At 56.8% G+C, this 20,835-nt stretch overlaps 3 protein-coding genes across 3 annotated transcripts in view; all 3 read left to right on the forward strand.

The window, feature by feature from the left end:
- The window catches only part of LOC136005880 (hydrocephalus-inducing protein homolog), a gene marked incomplete at its 5' end in the record, with an annotated part of 46,419 nt that extends 37,512 nt beyond the window's left edge, over positions 1-8,907 (forward strand). The window contains 12 exons of the mRNA XM_065663772.1: positions 137-273; positions 1,122-1,249; positions 1,337-1,528; positions 1,924-2,073; positions 2,811-2,975; positions 4,378-4,592; positions 4,951-5,143; positions 5,938-6,135; positions 7,508-7,671; positions 7,971-8,121; positions 8,370-8,600; positions 8,881-8,907. Coding sequence (XP_065519844.1) covers positions 137-273; positions 1,122-1,249; positions 1,337-1,528; positions 1,924-2,073; positions 2,811-2,975; positions 4,378-4,592; positions 4,951-5,143; positions 5,938-6,135; positions 7,508-7,671; positions 7,971-8,121; positions 8,370-8,600; positions 8,881-8,907 — 1,951 coding nt within the window. The remainder of the gene's footprint in view (positions 1-136; positions 274-1,121; positions 1,250-1,336; positions 1,529-1,923; positions 2,074-2,810; positions 2,976-4,377; positions 4,593-4,950; positions 5,144-5,937; positions 6,136-7,507; positions 7,672-7,970; positions 8,122-8,369; positions 8,601-8,880) is intronic.
- A 332-nt stretch (positions 8,908-9,239) lies between these two features.
- LOC136005881 (hydrocephalus-inducing protein-like) lies at positions 9,240-16,297 on the forward strand (the record flags this gene model as incomplete). The annotated part of the gene is made up of 3 exons (XM_065663773.1): positions 9,240-9,443; positions 9,887-10,279; positions 16,253-16,297. Coding segments are annotated over 3 exons (642 nt in total), but the record flags the coding sequence as incomplete, so codon positions are not given.
- Positions 16,298-16,383: 86 nt separating this feature from the next.
- The window catches only part of LOC136005883 (hydrocephalus-inducing protein homolog), a gene marked incomplete at its 5' end in the record, with an annotated part of 46,706 nt that continues 42,254 nt past the window's right edge, over positions 16,384-20,835 (forward strand). Inside the window, 2 exons of the mRNA XM_065663774.1 lie at positions 16,384-16,473; positions 17,835-17,954. Coding sequence (XP_065519846.1) covers positions 16,384-16,473; positions 17,835-17,954 — 210 coding nt within the window. The remainder of the gene's footprint in view (positions 16,474-17,834; positions 17,955-20,835) is intronic.

Raw genomic sequence — 20,835 nt, forward strand, 5'->3', positions numbered from 1 at the left:
GTGCTCAGGTCAGGCCTTGGGTTTCCTGGGCTTGGCTTGAGTTTTCACAGCAGTGGATACAGAATTATCCACTCCATTTGCTTCTCCACCCCACGCCATGCTGGGCTTTACAGAGTGTCCTTCCTCCTCCTTTCAGAGCTGAGCTGCCCGAATACGTCCTGGACCTTGGCTATGTCGTTCCCGGTGACATCCACACACACATGGTGAAGCTCACCAACACCGGGCACTTCCCTGCATCTTTCAAGGCCGATGGATATGTCCTGTATAACACAGGTAACCAGTGGTAAAGAGGCTTCACGGGGGCTTGAAGGGGCTGTCTCTGCCACATCAGCTGGAGCCATTGGGCATGGGGAGATTTGAGTACTTCCTTGGGCAGCTTTTTCCTCCTTAGTACCCCTCTGGCCGGTGCCCTGTTCAAGAGCCTGAATTCTGTCGAGCAGTGCCCAGAGACCTGGTCTGCCTGTGGCTGCCCTAAAAAGTCATTGCAGGGGCCAGATGGGCTGATCAGCATGATCGCCTCTCAGCATCTTCTGCTCTTGGCTCCCGTGAGCACCATCGGAGTTTCTTCGTGCACTCTGAGGGTTTATGTTGCAGCCAGATGGACCCTCTGTGGTTCGGAAGTGCTTTGTTCAGAGTTCCTAGTGCCAGAGCACTTCTGCTCAGCCTTATTGAACGGCCTGTGGGATCCTGTGCCGTATCGAAACAGGCTTCGCAAAGAGGCCTTGGGGTAAGGCTGCAGCTCCGTCACACGGGGACTGCTGTCTGTGACGGGTGGTCAGGCGTCTCTTCTAAGCCGCTGTCCAGGGAACACCACAGCATTTGGTATCTTAGTTGGAAATTGTCCTTTGGAGAGGTGTATGCGTCCTTCCCTGAGATGCCTGCTGAAGGAATTGCTGGAGCTCCTCAACCAATGTGGTTCGTTTTTACCCTGCAACCCCTGGATTCTGGCTGTGAAAATCCTTTTGCTTTGGGCAGTGACAAGGGGAGCAGAGCAGCTTCTCTGGAGATGGAAAGGGGTCTTTCACAGAGCTGCCAGCCAGGACACCCCTGTGGCCTTGCCGTGCTTCTGAGCCATTTCCTGTTGCTTGTGTATCTCAGCTGCTTGATTTTCCTGTGTTCAGGCTTCAGCGTGTGCCTGGACCTTGTGAAGCGCCTGCCCTGCTGTGAGACCAAGACATTTGAAGTGTGCTTCGACCCACAAAGTGCCAGCGTGCCCCTGGGAAAGGTGGATGTGCTCCTGCCCATCAAGGTAGGCCAGCTTGTGGGGCAGGCAGCAGGTTGGGCACAGCAGCGAGTGTCAGCCGGGCTCTCAACTGGATGCTCTGTCCTTCTGTAGGTCAGAGGAGGCCCCACGTTCCAGGTCCGCCTGCGTGCCATTGTGGCTGAGCCGTCCCTCTGCCTCTCGAGGGACAGGCTGGAGTTCTCCTCTGTCCAGTGTGGGCAGTGGCAGGAAGAAACCATCCAGCTCCACAACACGTCCCAGGTCCCCTGTAAATGGTCCATGAGCATGAATGAGGCTGTTAAGGAGGTAAAGCACAGACAACGTGTAACACACAACTTCTCGGTTGGGTTTTCTTTGCCTCTCTTGGCTTTCCCGCCCCTCTGGCTGCCTGAGCACTTGGGCTGCAGCTCGCTTGAGGAAGCTTTTGAGGGTACAGAGCAAGGCTGGTTCACCTGGGCCTGCTCACTAGCTGACGCTTCACTTCTCTGCCATCTTCACCCATTCCTCCCCCTCCGAGGACACTGCCTCCCCATCTGCCTGCCCTGCCAACATGTTTGCCCTCCAGTTCTAGGCAGGGGTGGCCACGTCTGGGTGGGATGAAGGTGCTCCCTGCACCGTGCCAGCATCTCAGAGCACTGCAGGAACCGAGGGTCTGTCCTCGCAGACCAAGGAGACCTCACGCGACTGGTTTCTGTGTGCAGGTGGACAAACATCTGCCAGCGAGCGAGCGTGACAAGCTGCGGGAGGAGATGAGGCCCGCGCCCTGTGGCTTTGAGGTGCTGCCCTCAGCTGGAACCCTCGCTCCAGGACAGCAGTGCCATGTCCAAGTCCGTTTTTCACCCACGGAAGAGGTGAGTTTGGTGGGTGTCACCCCCAGGAGGACTGTCAGGGCAGTGTGGTAAGGGGAGGCCAGCACAGGGAGCGGGGAATGAGCTCTGCCTCCGCGTGGAGCTTTCTGCCAGCCCTGTGCCCACCGTTCCTCAGTTTCCCCTGCACGGTCCCACGCAGTCTGGGAGTCAGCTTAAATGGTGGAGCATTCCCAAAGGCAGTTTGCATGTGGCCACCGTGACTTGGAAACTGGCAGCGTGTGACAGGATGGACCCAAGTGCTTCCATGGCTGGGGACAGTCGCAGGGATCTTTCAGTTGCTCATGGAGATTTCAGCGTCTCGTGTCTGGCCTTGACCAGAGCCAAGCACTGAGCAGAGAAGACGATCCTTATTTCTGTCCAGTGAGAGCTCAGCTGCCTCTTTCACACAGCTGATGTTTGCCCGGTGCTGCAGCGCCAGGACTGTGTCTGAGAAAGCAGACTTTTCTCACGTGCGTTGCGCTCCCCCACGACTAGGTGAAAACCTCTGATAGGCTGTTTTAGATCCATCTGGTAGCCAACTGACCAGTTACACTCCCCAGCAGGACTCACCGCAGTTACTCAGAGCCATGCAGATGCTGTAGCCCCTGCTCTAAGTAACTGCCTGGTTTGGGTTCAGCTTAGAGGTGCTGAGAAGACCCCTGACCCTGGGGCGATTGTTGCCTTGGAGGCGCTGTCACCTGGGGCTTCACGGAGGAGCTTTCTGTGCTGCTTCTTTGCAGAAGTGCTACCGGGGCGAGCTGCAGATCCAGATTTGCCAGAGCAGCCAACGCCTGCGGGTGCCGGTCTTGGGATGTGGTCTGGAGCCACGGCTGGAGTTGAGCCCCGCAGAGCTCGAGCTGGGACCGCTGCTGCCACAGAGCCATGGGGAAGAGGGGACAGTGGTGGTGAAGAACCCCTGTGGGGTTTACTCACTGGAGTGTGACCAGCAGCACCTTGCTGAGGAGCAGGTGAGGGGGAAGGTCTGTGCACGCTCCTGGAGATTCCCAGCGCTCCAGCATTCCCAGGCTTGTGCCAGGGAGACGGGGGCAGCGCGCAGGGCAAAGCCCGGTGGCATTCCAGGGTTAGCCGGCTCTGCTGGCAGGCTGTGGAGGGACTTGGATAATCCCTGCCACTGGGGGGAAAGAATATGGGAGGGGATGGCTCGTCTGGGGAGTCTGTTCACGTGGTGAAGGTCCAGAAACTCATGCTGTCTGTGGTTTCTCTTCCCTCTGTGCGCAGCTCCTACGGACACCTAAAGACGACAACAGCCACAACAGCTTGTTGCTGCTTCCGTGTGCCCCGGCTGAGAAGCTGACTGTTGAGGCCCAAGGAAGGGGCATAGAAATGAAGGTGAGATGAAATCTAAATGCTAAAAGTGCAGGTGGCAACCAGCATGGTTTTCTCATTTCCTCATCTCTTCCCCAGCCTACCATGGTTTGTGTTTCTGCCACGAGAGTGGCAGAAAACCTCTTCTCCTTCTTTCCTTTGGCTTGATATCAATCCCTCCTGCCTCAGGTTGACGTTGTGCATCCACCAGGAAAGGTGGTGAAGCTAGGAAACATCTGCATTGGGCAGACGGTGAAGAAGATCGTCACCATAGCCAACAAGAGTGCAGGCCCTCTCGCCTTTAAGCTCAGAGTCACATCCACCGTGCCAGAGTTGCAGGAAGCTGGGGTAAGTGCCATTCCTTCTCTGCAGAGCACTTTAGCGTGCCTGCAGGGAGCGATGAGCTGCTGTGGGTGGGAGGTAGTAGCTAATGACAGCTGTGGGCTGCCCTGGCTGCCTGTGCCTGCCCCGTCCTCCCTGCTGGCACTGCTCTGCCAGCAGATGCTTGCAGTGTGAATGCTTCAGCTGAGCTGGGTGCCAGGACTCCCCGAGAGCCACAAGTGAGAAGGCAGCACAATTCCTCTAACCTGTTTTAGACGCATAGGTCAGGATGCAGCCACATATTTTAGATCTGGAAAGGCGAGGGAGGTGAATCTTGAAAGAGGGAGGGTTACAGCTCTGTTGGAACTTCCATGAAAGCTTTAGAAGGCAGAGGTGACCTCACCGTGACCAGGTGGACACATGGCAGAAAACACCTTTGGTATTACCTAGGAATGCCTACGAGGGAATGAGTGGGACTGGGTCAGTGTTGGTGCGGACAGAAGAGGAATTGGAAGCCTCTTCCCTGAGTCTGGTGAGGGAGGCTCCGCAGCTGGCTTGCCAGATGAAATAGTCTCCACTCATCTCTTCGGGTAGGTTCTGTGCTTGAAGCCCAGCAAGGAGCTAAAGCTGAAGGCCAGAGGAGACACCTGCAAAGTGGAGGTGACCTTCTCCCCGAAGCGCCGCATGCAGCCGTTCAGCGGGGAAGTGCTGCTGGAGTGCCGCGGGCTGGTGCGCTCCCTCTTTGCGGTGCGGGGCTCCTGCCAGGGCAGCCTCGTGAGCTTGGACCAGGACCAGCTCAGCTTTGGAGCCGTGGTACGGCAGAGCTACACGTGCCGGCGCGTCGTCATGCGGAACGCGGGCGACGCAGGAGTCAGGTAAAGCAGGACCCCCCCGCCTCTCTGAGGGCTGATTGCTTGGATGAGGGTTGTGAGGAGCCGTAGTGTGCCCAGATAGCTCCTCTCTGCTTCTCCATCCCGCTGGAGAGTCGTGCAGCCATGGCCGTGCAGTCAGGCCCTGGCAGTTAGCAAGGGGGTACGAGCAAAAGCTCATTTAGAGATGGGTGCAGTGGGTCCTGCCCAGCCTGAAGCCTTATTGCCAGGTGGCTCAGCATCAGGCCTGAGATGTGGTGGGAAAGCCCACCAGAGACGGAGAGCCTCACGCTGAGACTTACCCTGCCTTGACAGCTCCCCGTGGCTAATCCTTCTTTCCTGTCCTTGTGCTTTCCTTGGCAAGGTTTTTGTGGGACGTGGAGAGCTTCCAGCCGGACTTTTCTATCAGCCCCACGAAGGGTTACATCAGGCCAGGGGTGGATGTCCCCTTCGTTGTGACCTTCCGCCCCTCGAAGCTGAGCCAGGCTGTCCAGTACGAGGGGCTGCGGTGCTTCATCCCGGGCAGCGAGGCGCTCCGCCTTACGCTATCAGGATCCTGCGTGGAGGCCCCTGGCACCAGAGAGGTAACGCAGCAGGGACAGGATGGGCCCCTGGACCCCAGCATTTGCGCCACATCTCTGCCAGGGCAGGAACTGAAGGACACTTGCGAGCGCAGACTCGCTTGTGCCGGGGTATCCCAGAGAGAAAGTGCTGGGCAGGACTGCCAGAGTTCCTGAGCCCTGTCATTGCCTTTCTCCCCTGTTCGAGGTGTTGCTCCTCCAGTGAGCAGCTCGGTTGTCCTGGCTCTGCACTGTAGCACCCGTGCCGTGGGAGCACCCTGCCGGGCTCTCCTGAGACCCTCCCCACAGAGCCACCCCGCTGTATCCCAGCACTGCACCCGCAGCCACACTTCTCCCCCGTGCCGGGCCAGGGGAGGGCATTCAGCAGTAGGAAGGGGCAAGGCATCTGCATCCAGCCCCTGGGAGGGGGTAGCTTGGGAGCAGTTGGCTCTTGCTCCCAAAGAGAGCATGGAGCTCCTCTTCATCCTGCCCATGAAGGAAAGGGCTGTGTGGCTGCAGATCTGTCCTTGCACAGCAGTTTCCTTTCAGGACTCCCCTGAAGTTTCCTTTCACCCAGCATGCGAAAGGCTTGTTCTGCTCCCTTCTTCAAGAACAACCAGCTTGATTTACTCCAAAAGCTGTGGCCAAAGTGTAATTTTTGCATGTGACAAGGAAAAGCTGCTCCCCGTGCTCCAGGTCCTGGTGTAGAGCCAGCGTGAGAAGAGTGGCAAGGATTGTGGGTACGACCCCGCAGCCTCTGTGCTCCTCTGTTGCAGACCCTGACTTTCAGCTGCAATGTGCGTGAGAAGCAGAGCCAGACCATCCTCCTGTCGAACCCGAGCAGCGAGGCCTGGACCCTGCAGCCCATTGTTGAGGGGAAATACTGGAAAGGGCCTGAATTTATCCATCTGGAGGCCAGGCAAAAAGAAAAGGCCTACCAGGTCACCTACAGACCCCTAACCATGAGCTGTGGGAACAAGAAGCATCAGGTAGGTGAGCTGTGCCAGCGTGCTGACCCTCGTGGCATGACCCTCGTAGGTCACTCTCCTTTGGGCAGGAGGTTGGCCGAGATGACCTTTGGAGGTCCTGTCCAAGCTGAAGGTGTCCTGTGCTCTCTGTTGGAAGCTGGGTTTTGTGGTGGCTGGGGGCCAGGCACGGGCAAAGGGCAGATGGGAAGTCGGGACTGAGCACCAAACGTGTTGGAGCAGCTAACGTAAAAAGCCAGGCTTTCTGCAGGCCAAGAAATGAAGTTTGTTCTGCGTAGCTCTGGGTCGCTGCTTGTGGCAGCCCAGGGGGCTCAGAGACCCCCATGCTCAGCGCACGGGCTGCACAGGCTCTCCAAGCCCCGGGCACAACCACTTCTGCCAGCAGCACCTGGCTGGTGTCCTTCTGCAGCTTGCAGGGAGCAAGAAGGGCAAAGCTGCCCTGCAGTTTGTCAGTGCCGTCCTGGCCGTGAGCAGGCAGGTGGGAAACGAGAGAGATCTCTTGAGGGTCATGCAGGAGCTTTGGGAGGAGCCCTTCCTGCAGGTCTCAGGCTGGGCACATGGGGGTGACTGGCCCCTCTGCAATGTTTTCTGTGCCAGGCCAGCAACAAGCTCCTAAATCCAAGGGGTCAGTTCAGAAGGGCTCTGTGGTGCTGGAGCTGCCGGGTCCTTGTCCCGCTCCTTGTCACGCTCCAGCTGGCCTTACAGTGGGCCAGGTCAGAGATTTCTGGCCTCAAGTCTCCAGGGTGCTCAGCAGATCTGTGCCCTTAGGGTCGCACGTGCTCAGCATCTCTTTAACGTACAGCCTGCGTGAGGAGTCTTGCAGCTTTCAGCTGCTGTGGAGGCAGAGGCAGGTGTCTGGGATGCACGGGCACCCAGAATGAGCATGGATATGAGCTTTCCATGGCCCATGTCTGGGGGCCCCTGTTGTGCCAGCTTACAGGCTGCTCTCTGGTCAGCGCTGTTGGGGCTAAGGCCAGCAGGACTGAGGCAATGGAGCTCATCAGGGACGGCCACCCCCTGCCCACGGCTGTCCCTGCGTGAGCACAGGCTGGCAGGGACATGCCCAGGTGAGTGGGGCCAGTAAGGGAGTGTTGGGATGTGCAGAGCAGCTCTGCTGCAGGGCCCGTGTTTCCTTGCTTTGCCCAGAGATGATGCCTCTGTGTCCTGTAGCTGTGCCGTGTCCTGTGGGCCACGCACCCGCTCACAAGCAGCTCAGAGCAGGTGCGACGCTGGCGTCTGTCTCCTCCTGCGCGGGACAGGGCTGCAGTCACAGCTCTGCCAGCTGGACGTGCTGAAAGCTGCCTCAGTGAGAGCCTCAGGCGTGGGACTGTCCAGGGGTGCTCCAGAGCCGACTTGTCCTATTCGTTGTCTGTAGGGCTCCATCTTCTTCCCCCTGCCGGACGGGACAGGCTTACGCTACCAGCTGGAAGGAACTGCTGAAGCCCCCAGGTGCTCAGGGGCCATTTCCCGGCAGGTTCCGTGCAGGAATTCCCACACGGAGCTCATCCCTGTGTCCAACTGGCTGCAGAGACCACAGAGGTGAGTCCAGCCCAGGGAGTCTGGCCTCATGAGCAATCCCTGCAGCAGCACAAGGAAGGAAGCTTCCAGTGCCTGGAAGCTCCCTCCTGAAAGCTTTTCCCTCTCCTTGGCTGTGTCTGGCCATACCCACGTTCTGCCTGTGCAGAGCCATCCTGGAGGGCTTTCCTCCAAGGGGGTTGAGAGCTGGCGCCCTGTGCCCGAGGCACTGAGGATGAGAGGGACTGTATTGTACCCCCGCACGATGGGTATCCTATGGGAGTCCTTCCTGTTGACCTTCACTGCGTCCTTCTCACCCGCAGGTTCCTGGTGGTTATTGACATGCTCAAACCAGAGAACCTGGAAAGCAGTTCCGTGCTGCAGGGGTGTTCATACATCGACGTGCCGAGCTCTGCGAAGAAGGACTACCAGCTCACCTTCTTCTCCTACAAAGAAGGAGTCTACAGGGCAAAGGTGAGTGAGGACACTGGTCTGCAGGGCCCTTCAAGGAGCTGTTGGCTCACTGAGAAGCTACACGCCCGTTTTCATACCTCCACGTGCACGGGTCCTATGAAATACCACAGGTGCTTTCTCTGGTCTTGCACTCCTCCTCGCTGGGTGCTCATAGCCATTCCTGGAAGCAGGGCGCTGAGCTCGGTGGGCTCTTCCGGGTCTGTTTTCCTGTGTGGAATGAGCAGCACTTCCCTTTCTGTCTGATTCAGGTGACCTTCCTCAACGAGACAACCGGAGAGTACTTGTTCCACATGGTGACTTTCAAGGTGATGGCTTCGGGACCCATCGGCACTGTTGAAATGAGCACCGCCGTTCGGCAGAGAGTGTCCTCCACTGTCAAGGTGGACAACCCTCTGCCTGTCCCGGTGACATTTGCCATCAACTGCAAAGTGCCGGACGTCAGCGTTCCACAGCACTTTACTGTTCCTGCACAGTCAAAGGTAGGAGCAAAGCTCCTCCGGCTCACTCTGCTCTCCCTACTCGTGGACGGAGGGGGGGCTCTTGGAGGGTGATGCCTGAAAGGAGCCATGTGGGGCCTCTTTCCGTGGTGGCAGCTCCCTGCCGATGACGTAGAGAGGGAGCAGTGTGCGAGAATATCCCCAGTGGGAATCATCCTGCGCTGGTGGAGTCTGCCCTGCTGGCCCCTGTAACACGCCGCCACTGGGCGTCACGTGGCAGGTCCTTGTGCCATGTGCCCCTCATTTAATGTGTTGCTTCCAGGTGCGAGTGGCTGCAGGACAAGCCTGATCCCGCGGCCAGGTTGTCTGCAGCCTGCATTGACAGGAGGTGGTGTGTGCCCTGGGGGAGCACAGGGGCTTTTTAGGGTGGGCAGCTTCTGGCATCATGCTGGAGGGCTCTGAGCTGTTGGGATCTGTCCCTGAGTGAACCGTCCCCCAGAAGGAGCAAGGCTGTGCCCGAGAGAGAGGGAGTCAGAGCGGGGAAGGCAGCCCAGCCTTCAAGCGCTGCCTGAGCAGAGCAGGGACCAGCTGCCCCCTTCTCAGGCACACGTGTTCCCTGCCTGTGCCTGACGCCGTGGCTTTTTCCTTCCTTCCTCCCAGGCGGATCTTGTCTTGGAGTATCAGCCCCTGAAAACGGGTGAGAGCACCGGGCACCTGGTGCTCCAGAGCAGCGACTTGGGCTCTCTGTCTTACAACCTGCAGCTGAAAGCCACCTCGAGCAGGCCAGAGAAGCCCGTGTATTTCCGCACCACGCTGGGCTCCCGTCAGACCATCACCACCAAAATACGGAATTTTGCCCAGCAGGAGACCGAGTACCTCCTACAGGTGAGCCCGGGCTGCCAGGGCTCTGGCTGGGAGGCAGCTCCTCTGGCCAGCACCAGCCCTCTCCACCAGGGGGTCCGAGTGCCTCTGGCGTGGCCTGGCAGAGCCAGGGTGGCCATGTGAGCCCAGGGGCCTTCCCACTAGTGTGGGCTTGTCCTCCCTTGCGGGCCCGTGTCTGCTGCCCTGGTTGGAGCTGCTTTTCAGGCCCCGTGGTGCCTGGGCTTGCTTCCCGCTTGCAGCCCAGGTCTGGCAGTCTTGGGGCTTGGGTGCAGGGTTGTTCCTGCTGGGCACGTTTGCACACTTCTCGTGCCCATTCACCGCAGGCACTCACCAGGGCTATGGTCTGGGTGGGACGGGCCAGGGCCAGGGGACCATCGTGTTCTTCCCGAGGCGCTGGCTCTGCTGTTGTGACCAACCCCCCATGGTCTCTTGTCTCCCCTGCGCAGACCGACTGTGCCGACTTCCGGACGGCAAAATCCATCAGTGCGGCACCCGCCAGCGCTGGGGGCTCGGAGCTGAATGTGGAAGTGACCTTTGAGCCCTGCCACCTGGGCAAAGCCAAGGCCACGTTGCAGCTCAGCTCTGCACTGGGCGGGCAGTACTGCATCCCACTCATCGGCCTTGCGCTGCCCCCTGAACCCCAGGGCCCCTTCCTCATCCCAGCCGGCGGCACCATCTCCATCTCCTTCAGGAACGTCTTCCCGAGGGCCACGGCGTTCCAGTATGCCGTAAAGCACCCGGCCTTCAGCGTCAGGGCCCCCGAGATGCTGCGCGCCAAGAGCAGCACCACCATCACCGTCTCCTTCACGGGCGGCCCGGCTCCTGTCACCAGCAGGCTGGTGGTCTCTTGCCCTGGCGGCTCCTGGATCTACCACCTCCGGGGCCTGCCCTCCACCCGCAAGTGACCAGCTGCCCCTGGCCCTTCCCGCCACGTTCGTGCTCTCTGGAGCCAATAAATTTCATTTAGCATCCTCCCACACGACGTCCTTGTCTCTAAACGGGAGAGGCATGAATTCGCTGGATGCACAGCCGCTGGACAAGGAATTGGCTGGATGACTGCACACAGAGAGTCGCGGTCAATGGCTCAATGTGTAAACGGAGACCAGTGACGAATGGTGTCCGTCAGGGGTCGGTGTTGGGGCAGACCCTGTTCAACATCTTTGTCGCTGACACAGACAGTGGGATCGAGCGCCCTCAGCAAGCTTGCAGACAACACCAAGCTGTGTGGTGCAGCCGGCGCGCTGGAGGGAAGGGATGGCATCCAGAGGGACCTGCACATGCTGGAGAGGTGGCCAGCCTCATGAAGTTCAGCAAAGCCGAGTGCAGGCTCCTGGCCCTGGGTCAGGGCAATCCCAGGCACAGCTGCAGGCTGCGCAGAGAAGTGATTCAGAGCAGCGTGAGGAGAAGGACCTGGGGGTTGGAACATGAGGCGCTTCAGCGTGCGCTTGAGCCCGGAAACCCCCTGTGTCCTGGGCTGTATCACCAAGAGCATGACCAGCAGGTCAAGGGAGGTGATCCTGCTCCTCTGCTCTCATGAGACCCCCACTGGGAGCACAGTGTACAGTTCTGGTGTCCTCAACAGAAGGACCTAGAGCTGTTGGAGCAAATCCAGAGGAGGGCCACGAGGATGCTAAGGGGGATGGAGCAGCTCCTGTACAAAGACAGGCTGAGAAAGCTGGGGCTGTTCAGCGTGGAGAAGGGAAGGCGGGGTGGAGACCTCATAGCAGCCTTCCAGTATCTGAAGGGGGCCTACCAGCATGCTGGGGAGGGACTCTTGATCAGGGGCTGTATCAAGAGGACAAGGGGTGATGGGCTTAAAGTGAAACAGAGGAAGTTCAGGTTAGCTAGAAGGAAGAAATTCTTCACTGTGCGGGTGGTGGGGCACTGGCACAGGTTGCCCAAAGCAGTGGTGAATGCTCCATCCCTGGCAGTGTTCAAGGCCAGGTTGGACGGGGCTTGGGCACCATGTTCTTGTGTGAGGTGTCCCTCCCTGTGACAGGGTGTTGGAACTAGAGGATCTTAAGGTCCTTTCCAATCCAAAGCGTTCTACGATTCTGTTATTCTCTAAGATTCTTTGGGAAAGCGCGGTTAAGACTTCAGTCGGTTCCACTTAAAGGTAAAAATTTGAGAATGAAGACCTTAGGCCCACTATAGGAGAGGATCTGGTTCAAGACCGTCTTAAGAACCTGAACGTGCACAAGTCCATGGAACCTGATGGAATCCATCCGCGGGTCCTGAAGGAGCTGGCGAATGACGTTGCTAAGCTACTGGGCATCATATTTGAAAAATAATGGCAGCCAGGTGAAGTTCCCGACGACTGGAAAACGGGAAATATAACCCCCATTTTCAAGAAGGGGAAAATGGAAGACGCGGGGAATTACAGAGTCTTACCTCTGTGCCTGGTAAAATCTTGGAGCACATTCTCCTGGACAGCATGCTAAGGCACATGAAAAACAACAAGGTGCTTGGTGACAGCCAGCATGGCTTCACTAAGGGGAAATCCTGCCTGACCAATGTGGTGGCCTTCTATGATGGGGCTACAGAATTGATGGACAAGGGTAAAGCAGTTGATGTCATCTACCTGGACTTGTGCAAAGCGTTTGACACTGTCCCACACGACATCCTTCTCTCTGAATTGGAGAGATATCAATTTGATGGATGGACCACTCGGTGGATAAAGAACTGGCTGGACGGCCGCACGCAAAGAGTTGTGCTCAATGGCTCGATGTCCGGCTGGAGACCGGTAACGAGTGGTGTCCCTCAGGGAGCGGTGTTGGGACCGGTCTTACTCAACATCTTTGTCGCTGACATGGACAGTGGGCTTGAGTGCGCCCTCAGCAAGTTTGCCAGTGACACCAAGCTGTGTGGTCCGGTTGATATGCTGGAGGGAAGGGATGCCATCCAGAGGGACCTTGACACGCTTGTAAGGTGGGCTGATGCCAACCTTATGATGTTCAACCATGACAAGTGCAAGGTCCTACACCTGGGTTGGAGCAATCCCAGGCACAGCTACAGGTTGGGCAAAGAAGAGATTCAGAGCGGCCCTGCAGAGAAGGACCTGGGGGTGCTGGTCGATGAGGAAATGAACATGAGCCGGCAGTGTGCGCTCGCAGCCCAGAAAGCCAACCGTATTCTGGGCTGCATCAAAAGGAGCGAGACCAGCAGGTCGAAAGAGGTGACCCTGCCCCTCTACTCTGCTCTTGTGAGACCTCACCTGGAGTATTGTGTGCAGTTCTGGTGTCCTCGACATAAAAAGGACATGGAACTGCTGGAACAAGTCCAGAGGAGGGCCACGAGGATGATCAGGGGACTGGAGCGCCTCCCGTATGAAGATAGGCTGAGCAAGTTGGGGCTGTTCAGCGTGGAGAAGAGAAGGCTGCGTGGGGACGTAATAGCAGCCTTCCAGTACCTGAAGGGGGCCTATAGGGATGCTGGGGAGGGACTCTTCATCAGGGACTGTAGTGACAGCACAAGGGGTAAGGGGTTAAAACTTAAACAGGGGAAGTTTAGATTGGATCTAAGGAGGAAATTCTTTCCTGTTAGGGTGGTGTGGAATGGGTTGCCCAGGGAGGTTGTGAGTGCTCCATCCCTGGCGGTGTGCGAGGCCAGGTTGGATGAAGCCTTGCGTGGGATGGTTTAGCGTGAGGTGTCCCTGGCCATAGCAGGGGGGTTGGAACTAGATGATCTTGAGGCCCTTTCCAGCCCTAACTATTCTATGATTCTATGATTCTATGACCCTGGAAGGGAGCTTGGGCTGTCTCAGCGTTGGCTGGCAGTTGAAGGTTATGAAGGAAATAGCAGGAAGCTCTACTAGTGGGCTCCTATTAATGATGTCAGCTGTGGTAGAGCTTTTGTAAGGGGTTTCCTTTAGTTAGAGAGCTTCTGCCTTGGTGCCTTCAGCACACAGGGGTGTCACGCCTGAGGTGTCTTTGCCTGAGCTCTCCAGTTTCCAGCTGGATTCGTGGCTGGACATGGTGCGGGACATGTTTTGGAGTGTTTCCAGAGGCTGGCTGCCTGGAGAGCCAGTTAGCACTCGGGGCTCATATCCTCCCTGCCTGTGTTGTAAAGGCCCAGATGATGAGTGTTGGTTTCAAAGTGAGGGCTCCACGTTCCCCGCCAGGCAGGTGTGAGGATTTGCTTTGCCTATGGCCCCGAGTCTCATGGGAAGCTTTTGTTTCTGGCAAACGCTGTGCTGCAAACGTGTGAAGCTCCTGGCAGCTGAGATGCCCCGGGCAGTTGGGTGGCCTTGTGTGGTGCGTGTGCCCGTGTGCGCAGGCTTAATGGGTACAAAGTCATCGACGGGTGCTCACCAGGGACAGCAACAGGGGCCACCCCAAAGGCAGGCTGGCCATGGCCCTGGTGTGGCGGGGCTCCTCGTGGGCCAGCAAAGTAGGAATTAAATGGTTGCTTTGTAGTCAGTGCGGAAGCTTTTTTCTTTCCTGCTGAAGCAGGGAAATTCTTGGCTCATCTGCGGTGTCTCCAGCAATTTATGTGTCGCTCACGGAGCGTGACCAAATGCTGCTGTAAGGTGCACTTTAGCCCTGGTGCAGGGCTTCACTGCGGGGGAGACATTGAAGGCGTAGGGGGGCTGCAGGGATCCGCAAGGCTGTAGCTTTAGCAAGGCCCTGCGGTGGCCGTGGAATCCACGTGTGGCCCTCGCCTATTGTGACGTACAGGGGAGCTGCTGCTGTTAAATGCGAGCAGCAGCCGTGGCCCAGTGAGAGCAGGAGTTGCTGAGCCGCTGAGGCAGGAGCAGGCTTGAGCTACTGTCAGGCTCTGAGCTCTGCTTCCTCGAGGCGCTGGTGAAACCCTGCCCTAGCTGGCAAAGCCAGAGCGTTGAGGAGAGGGGCTGGGCAGCCCAGGTGCCAGCCCTGTCCTTTGCTGCCCAGGTTCCCCTGGCTGTTGGCAGCCCAGCAGCAGTTAGCTGCTGTGCTGGTGGGCAAGAGCCACACCGAGGCGTCCCTGGGCGGCTCCTGTCCCTGCAGCTGCCCACAGCTGCCGAGCAGCGCGAGGGCATTCAGGAGCCAAGGCTGGGCCCCGCACGGAGGAATCCTCCAGGAGAAGCGTGAATCACCCGTGCTCAGGTAGCGTCTGGCCCTGGGCAGGGAGGAGGCAGCTCCGCTGGCAGCAGGGATGGGGCAGTTGTGTGATAGCCGGCAGGATTTAAACATCCCTGGGCTAAGAGCAGGGCTGGGCAGGTAGAAGGGCTTGAACGGGCTCTGAAATTGCCGTGCAACTTGCAGGGAGGGTAGAGACTTGGAGCTAGGCTGTAGGTCCTGCAGCAAAGGGAGCCTTGGCTGTCTGAGGTGGGGAGCAGGGAGCCGTGGGGTGGTGGGCTGGAGGGGTGCTGTGTCCTGGTGGCTGGTTTGTCCTGCCCCTGCAGGGAGATGTGCCCGATTGCTCCGTTGTGCTCCTTTCCTGCTCCTCTGGGAGGCTGGTCCCTGCAGGCTCTGGGGCTGTGGAAGAGCCTTGCTCCAGGGCGCGGGGGGAAGCTGCTGGGCTGGCTGGGCTGTGGAGGTTGGAAGCCCTCTGGAAATAAGCGTTGTGGGGGCGACGACAGGGTTCGTTTCAAGTGAAGTGAAATCACAGCTCGGAGAATTGGAACGAATAAGGCAGTTATTCTTAAGACCCGGTAAGAAACCACTGAAACCCAGCTTAATGCTGGATCATCCCCATTAGGTTTCTCCCTTGAAAAGGAGTTATTTCCAGCTCTAAATCCCAGCTCTTGCTGCAGCAGGTCCTCCTGTCCGTAGGGCAGTGCAGAGCTCTGGAGTTTCTTGCAAGGACAAAAGGAAACGGTAGCCTTGTTTCCTGAAGCCGTGGAGGGCCCGGCACCACAAACACGTGCCGTGCTGTCGCTGCCTTGGCAGTAAAGGAATGAAGTGATTGCCTTGCTTGCAGGGTGTGGGGAGCAGTCGAGGGGCAGGGAATGGCCATCTTTGCCTAGATGCTGTCTTGCTGTGTACAGCAAGTGCACACAGCAGAGGTGATGTGGAGCACAGGGAAGCAGGAGGGAATATCATCCTGGATTTTACGTAGCTCTGAGCTAATTGCTCATGTGCCTTCGATGGTTTCCTGCTTTTTTCCTGCTGTGGCAGCCTGGAGTGCCTGGAGGGAGCCTGGAGTTTGGGTGTTAACAAGTGAAAATTAGGGCGTCCTTCTGCATGGAGAAATGCTCTTGGGCAGTGGGGTGATTTCCTGCCTGGAAGGAGCCGTTTTTGCCAGATAATCTTTGTAACGTGAGCCAGGCAAAGTAGCCTTGAGAAACTATAGTTCTTAATCAGAGTCTTGAACTCTGTGCTGACTTAGTTAGAAACATCATCAGGCTCCTTGCAGAGAGGGTGAGAAGTGCCAGTAGCGCCTGGTGCGTCTGTGTGGCTCGTGGGACTGCCCCCAGAGCAAAAGGCTGTTTTGGCTCAGGGTCTGTTTGTTGTGGGGTTTTACGTCTATGAATGGAGCCTAAATATGGTCTAATCATGAATGAGGGTGGGGAGGCCCTGTGTTCTCCGCTTAGGAAGGATGCCAGAGGCTGGAGACACAGCTGTGTCCTTTGGGTGTGCCAGGAATGGCGAGGCCCTGGCACAGGTTGCCCAGAGAAGCTGTGGCTGCCCCATCCCTGGCAGCGTTCAAGGCCAGGTTGGACGGGGCTTGGAGCAACCTGCCCTAGTGGAAGGTGTCCCTGCCCGTGGCAGGGGGTTGGAACTGGGTGAGCTTTAAGAGCCCTTCCCTGAGGTTGCGGGGTTCCAGGGTTCCATGGGTCCAGGGTTTTAAGGTTCTGGGGTTGTGGATTGTCCAACTGTTGCTTCTTCCAGGCGACCTCTGCGACATGGCCAGTGGCAAGACCCCCCGGCCCATGAGGTCCTCCAGAAGGGCGGATGGATTCCAGAGCAGAGTGGCAGCATCTCGTAATCCGAAGCTGGTCAGAGAGGCGGAAGAGTCTCTCACCACCAGGCAGAGGCTGGCCAGCCCTCGGGAGATGAGGCGGCCCCGGGCTACCCAGCTTCGGGACATGGGTGAAGTCTCCCATCAAAAGGTAGCCTTTCCCTGCTCTTCTCCTTGCCATTTGATGTGACATTTGAAGAGGGCACGTGCTTGTGGCAGCCTTGCCTCCAGCTTACCCAAGCAGCTTGGTGATGAGGTCCTGTTGTCATTTCCAACTGGAGGTGGTGGAGTTCTTTCTGCTGGGGGAAAGGCAAAAAACACATTTCTCCAATGAGCCATTGAAGTCCTGGTCTGCACAAAGGCAGTGGAACCTCTGCTGCAGTGGGTGGGTTTTGCTGGGCAGAGAAGAGTGGATGCGCTTTGCCTGGATCAGTGTTCTCTTAGGTGGATGTTCAAAGCTGCTTTTCTTGCAGGACTGCTCAGTCTAACACACAGTCCAGGTGGGTGGATGACTGAGGTAGGCTGTTGAGCAGAAAGCTGCCAGCAAGAGACCTGATGTAGCACATCGGTTACGGGTTGCCCCAGGCAGCACAGGAGGTGGGAACACGTAAGACGGGCGCCCAAATAACTGGCAGTGCTACAGCTACTGGGCTCGGCCTGAGCGTGGCTTTTGTGGAGAAGCGGGAGAGCTGCCTGTGTCTCTCGAGTGACAGCAGTGCAGCTGGGAGAGGGGAGAGCAAGCAGGGAGGAATTATCTCCAAGTACTGCCTCTGCTGGGTCAGCGTTTGGTCTTTGCGTGCATTTTTCAGAGCTGCTTCTGCAGCGGTGTTCAAGAAACGAGCAGTAAGAGAATAGAGTGAAGCATCAACTTAAAGCTCATGGGGAAAGGGGATACGAATTGCAGTCTAGCTCAAGTTGCCCCGTGATGCTGAGACTTCAGCTGAAACTTCATCCCCATCCAGCATTCACCTCATTTGTCTGTTTCCCTCCTGCCCTGTTTCTTTCTTGTTGGCCTTTCCTCCCTGGTACTGGTGTCTTCCGACTGGTTTCTCGGGTCTGCATCAAAAAGCCAAAAAGATATTTGGGATGCGTGGGACTCAGTCTCGCTGTCTCAGAGGGAAGTTCACCTGCAAATTGTTTCCTGTGGAGGCTCCTGGAAACTCCTGGGTTTTGCTTGCTCCCTGAGTGCTCGTGACTGTTCCAGCAAGCGTCTGGAGCTGAGTGAGCCCCTTAGCAGAGGGCTCTGCTGGAGGTGGGCGCTGCTTTGCCTTTTGGAGAAGGCAGCCTGGAGAAACAGCCTGCAAAAGAGCTTCTTAGCTTGAGGCTGCTCAACATGGTCCAGAAACGTTTTGTGAGCTGAGAGCGGAGGTGGGTGGGCTCCCATCTCCTAGTGTGAGCTGGGCAGATGTACTCACCAAGAGACTGTATTTACTGGAGATCAGTGTGGGATCTTCATTCGTTAATCTTTCTCCCAGCAGCTGAAGCTCTCTCTGCTCTGTCTTGCATCTGCAGTTCTCAGCAGTTGGCCTGGACCAGAGGTTGTTCCAGCCGTTCCCATCCGAGGTGGTGTTTGAGAACTACGTTCCCCGCCAGTTCTACATAGCGGCGCTAGCTCTGAGGAACATCGACAGGGTAAGTGCTGGGCTGTGGAGGCTGAGCACTGGGCTGGAGGAGGAGAGCAGTGGAATTCACGTGGTGTGCAGCAGAGCAAGTTACCTGCTGCAGCGCAGCGCATCCAGAATAAAATGTCTCAGCAGCGTGATTCTGCAAGATGGGGGAAATGTTGCCATGCTGGGGATTCTGCCGCTGGTTTTGGCCGCGCACTGGTGGTAACTAAGCCAAAGGAGCTTTCTGAGCCAGCATGCTTCCCCTTGAAAGCCCTGGACTGATGGGAATGTCGAGGGCTGGGCAGTGCTTGCCTGCTGTCATGCTTTACCGCGAGTGTGCACCATGTCCCGGTGGCTCCTTGGTTAATCTTGGTTTCTGGCAGGGCATGTTTCCCTCTCTCAGCCTGTTGAGCCCCCTGTGTGCAACTCCGTGTCAAAGCACAGGGCTTGAGTTTTCTCCACTTTGTGCTGGAGTAAGTTGTAACTCCTGGCATTAGCACTCCAGGCTGGGTGTTTTGGAAGAGCAGGGGAAACAGGCTGGCTTAGCAGCAGCAGTTAAAGGGGAGGACTTGAGGTGCCACTTGAGGCTCCTGCTAAGCTTAGTTTGGTTCTGCTCAGGTGTTTCTAAGCCAGCGTGGCTGTGCTTTCTCTTTGGAGAATCCCAGCACAGGCAGGGTAATGTGCTCCTGAAGGTCTCCAACTTGAACGGGAAAGATTGTGATCCTGTTGAGATTTCCTAAGAAAAATGAGCAGGGAGAAGTTGAGAAGTGGCAGCAACTTTGTTCTGCTCTGCTGTAGAGGGGGAAATGGAGACCTTTTGAATTTCAGCTGGGGAAACGTTTGCTCCAGTGAGGCATGTGCCAAGAGCAAGCTGGTGGGAAAAGACAGGAGGGAGGAAAGGGGCTGAGTTCAACGTCCTGTCGCGGAGCGCTTTCTTCCTCACAGGGATTCTCTTGGTACGTAAGAGGAAGTGTGCTGGAAGCAGAGAAAGGTGAGAAACAGGCGTAATTCAGGATCCGGTTGTGTAAGAAAGAGCAAGACGTGTGTGTGAGAGGAGGGCACAGCGGGGAGCGGGGGGGAGGTGGAAGTGTGCAGGTGAATTAACGCCCTCCTCAAATCTCCCTGTTGGGAGAAACAAAGGAGGGGACAAAAGGAGTGACACCGTCAGGGCTTAATGTAGGGGGAGGAACAGCAAGAGAAGTCAGAGTATCTCCTGAGATAACAGGTTTTACAGGGACGTGGTAGAGCATGGAAGAGCCTTTGGCAAGGAAGGATGAAGGTATGGTCCCTCAGTTACTCCCAGAGAGTACTGTGTCATTCCTGGTGTAGCTTGGGCATACTGGGAAGTTGCAATGTGGGTACCTATGCCCAAGGGACACCACTGGTGTGGTTCACAGTGACTTTGGGCAATCTTTGCTGCAGGTGTGCCCTTTGCTTATTAAAATGGGCCTCAGCTTCTCTTTTCCTACTGCTCTGCTTCATTCCCACTGTGCCTTTTGGCTTCAGCTGCTCCCTCATCCGTGCAGCACCTCAGAATGTTTGCCTTTGCCAAGTACCAGCAAAGAGGCAAACAGTGAATTTGCTCTATTCGTGCTTCCCAAGTGGAAAACAACACCTGCATTGATGTTGGTGCCATTCCCAATAAAACGTAATAGACTGGTAACAGCTGCAGCTTGGGATTTCTATGCCCTGTGAAGGGGAGGCAGTGTGTGAACTGTTGATTTTACCCAAAATGAATCAGTTGTGAAGCTGGTACAACCTCAGGCGTCGGAGAGCCCTGGTGTAAAAGGCAGATGAGCTCTAAGGAAAACCCTTGGCATATTTAAATGCACAAAGATAGAGATGCTAATCCCAAGAGAGTTCATTATGTTCTAATTTTGCTGGGTTTTGGTCATGTCCTGGAGAAAAGGAACATTGTGCTCTGTCTCACGAGTTTCCCACATTCCTCGGAATCCTACTGATGTATCCTGCGTGGTAGCTGAGGTTGTCTACCCCCTAAAACTGCAGCTAGCAGCAATGTGTAACAGAGGCAAAGTGTAATCGAGCCCAATAGGTGCTCTGTATTCACTCCGATACGGAAGTGCTGCACTCTATGCTTACTGCTCTTGCCTACTTGCTGTCGAATTGCTTTCCTGTCTTCAGGCTGCTCCTCAGCACCCTCAGAGGCATCCTGGGTGGCTCTTGCTGAAGATCTTTGCCACCTGGGCTCACGTGCCAAGGGACTTGGCGACCAGAACGTGTGGCTGCAGTGGGAAATGGGCTCCTGGAGCTTGCTGCCCCAGGGCATTGGTGGGAGCAAAGGGTGTTTAGAGCGTCCAGGGCTGCCTTGGCCATGGGTCACCAGGCTTGGGTCAGGGGTGCAGAATGAGCCTCCATTTTTTCCAAGGCTCGTCGTGTTCATCAGTGGAGCTGCCTGCCATTCAAAGTCTCCTTGTTATGCTTTCTGAGATGAGATTGGGTGCTGGGGCGTTGCTGCCTGTGTGCTAGAGAATGTCTGTTTGCTGTCTCCGTGCCTGTGGTATCCATCGTAGAGGCACGTTGGGTGTTCTCATCTCTGCACCAGCCTTTCCTTGTATTACGGATCTCCCTTGCTGCTTTGCAGCCCCCTTTAAATTCTCTTAGCCATCTGCTTCTTCCTGGGGTTGTTCTTTTGTCTTCCTGCGCTCGTCCTTTTGCTCTTGAGGTAAGCTTTTATTCTCAGGAAGCCCAGAGTGTCTGTGGTCTGCTTCTCTTGTTGGTCCACCGCCATGACTAGCACCGCAGCTTGACCACCCCGCTCCACCCTGGTGTGTCAGAAGTGACTTCCTTCCCTCCCCGTATAACGCACGCTGGTTTGCCTTCAGATAATACATTCCCCCTCCAGAGGTATGACTGCATGGATGTGTGCAGGCAGAAGCAAGCATGTT

This window comes from Lathamus discolor, chromosome Z (assembly GCF_037157495.1).
Source record: "Lathamus discolor isolate bLatDis1 chromosome Z, bLatDis1.hap1, whole genome shotgun sequence".
In the NCBI taxonomy this organism is placed as follows: domain Eukaryota; kingdom Metazoa; phylum Chordata; class Aves; order Psittaciformes; family Psittacidae; genus Lathamus; species Lathamus discolor.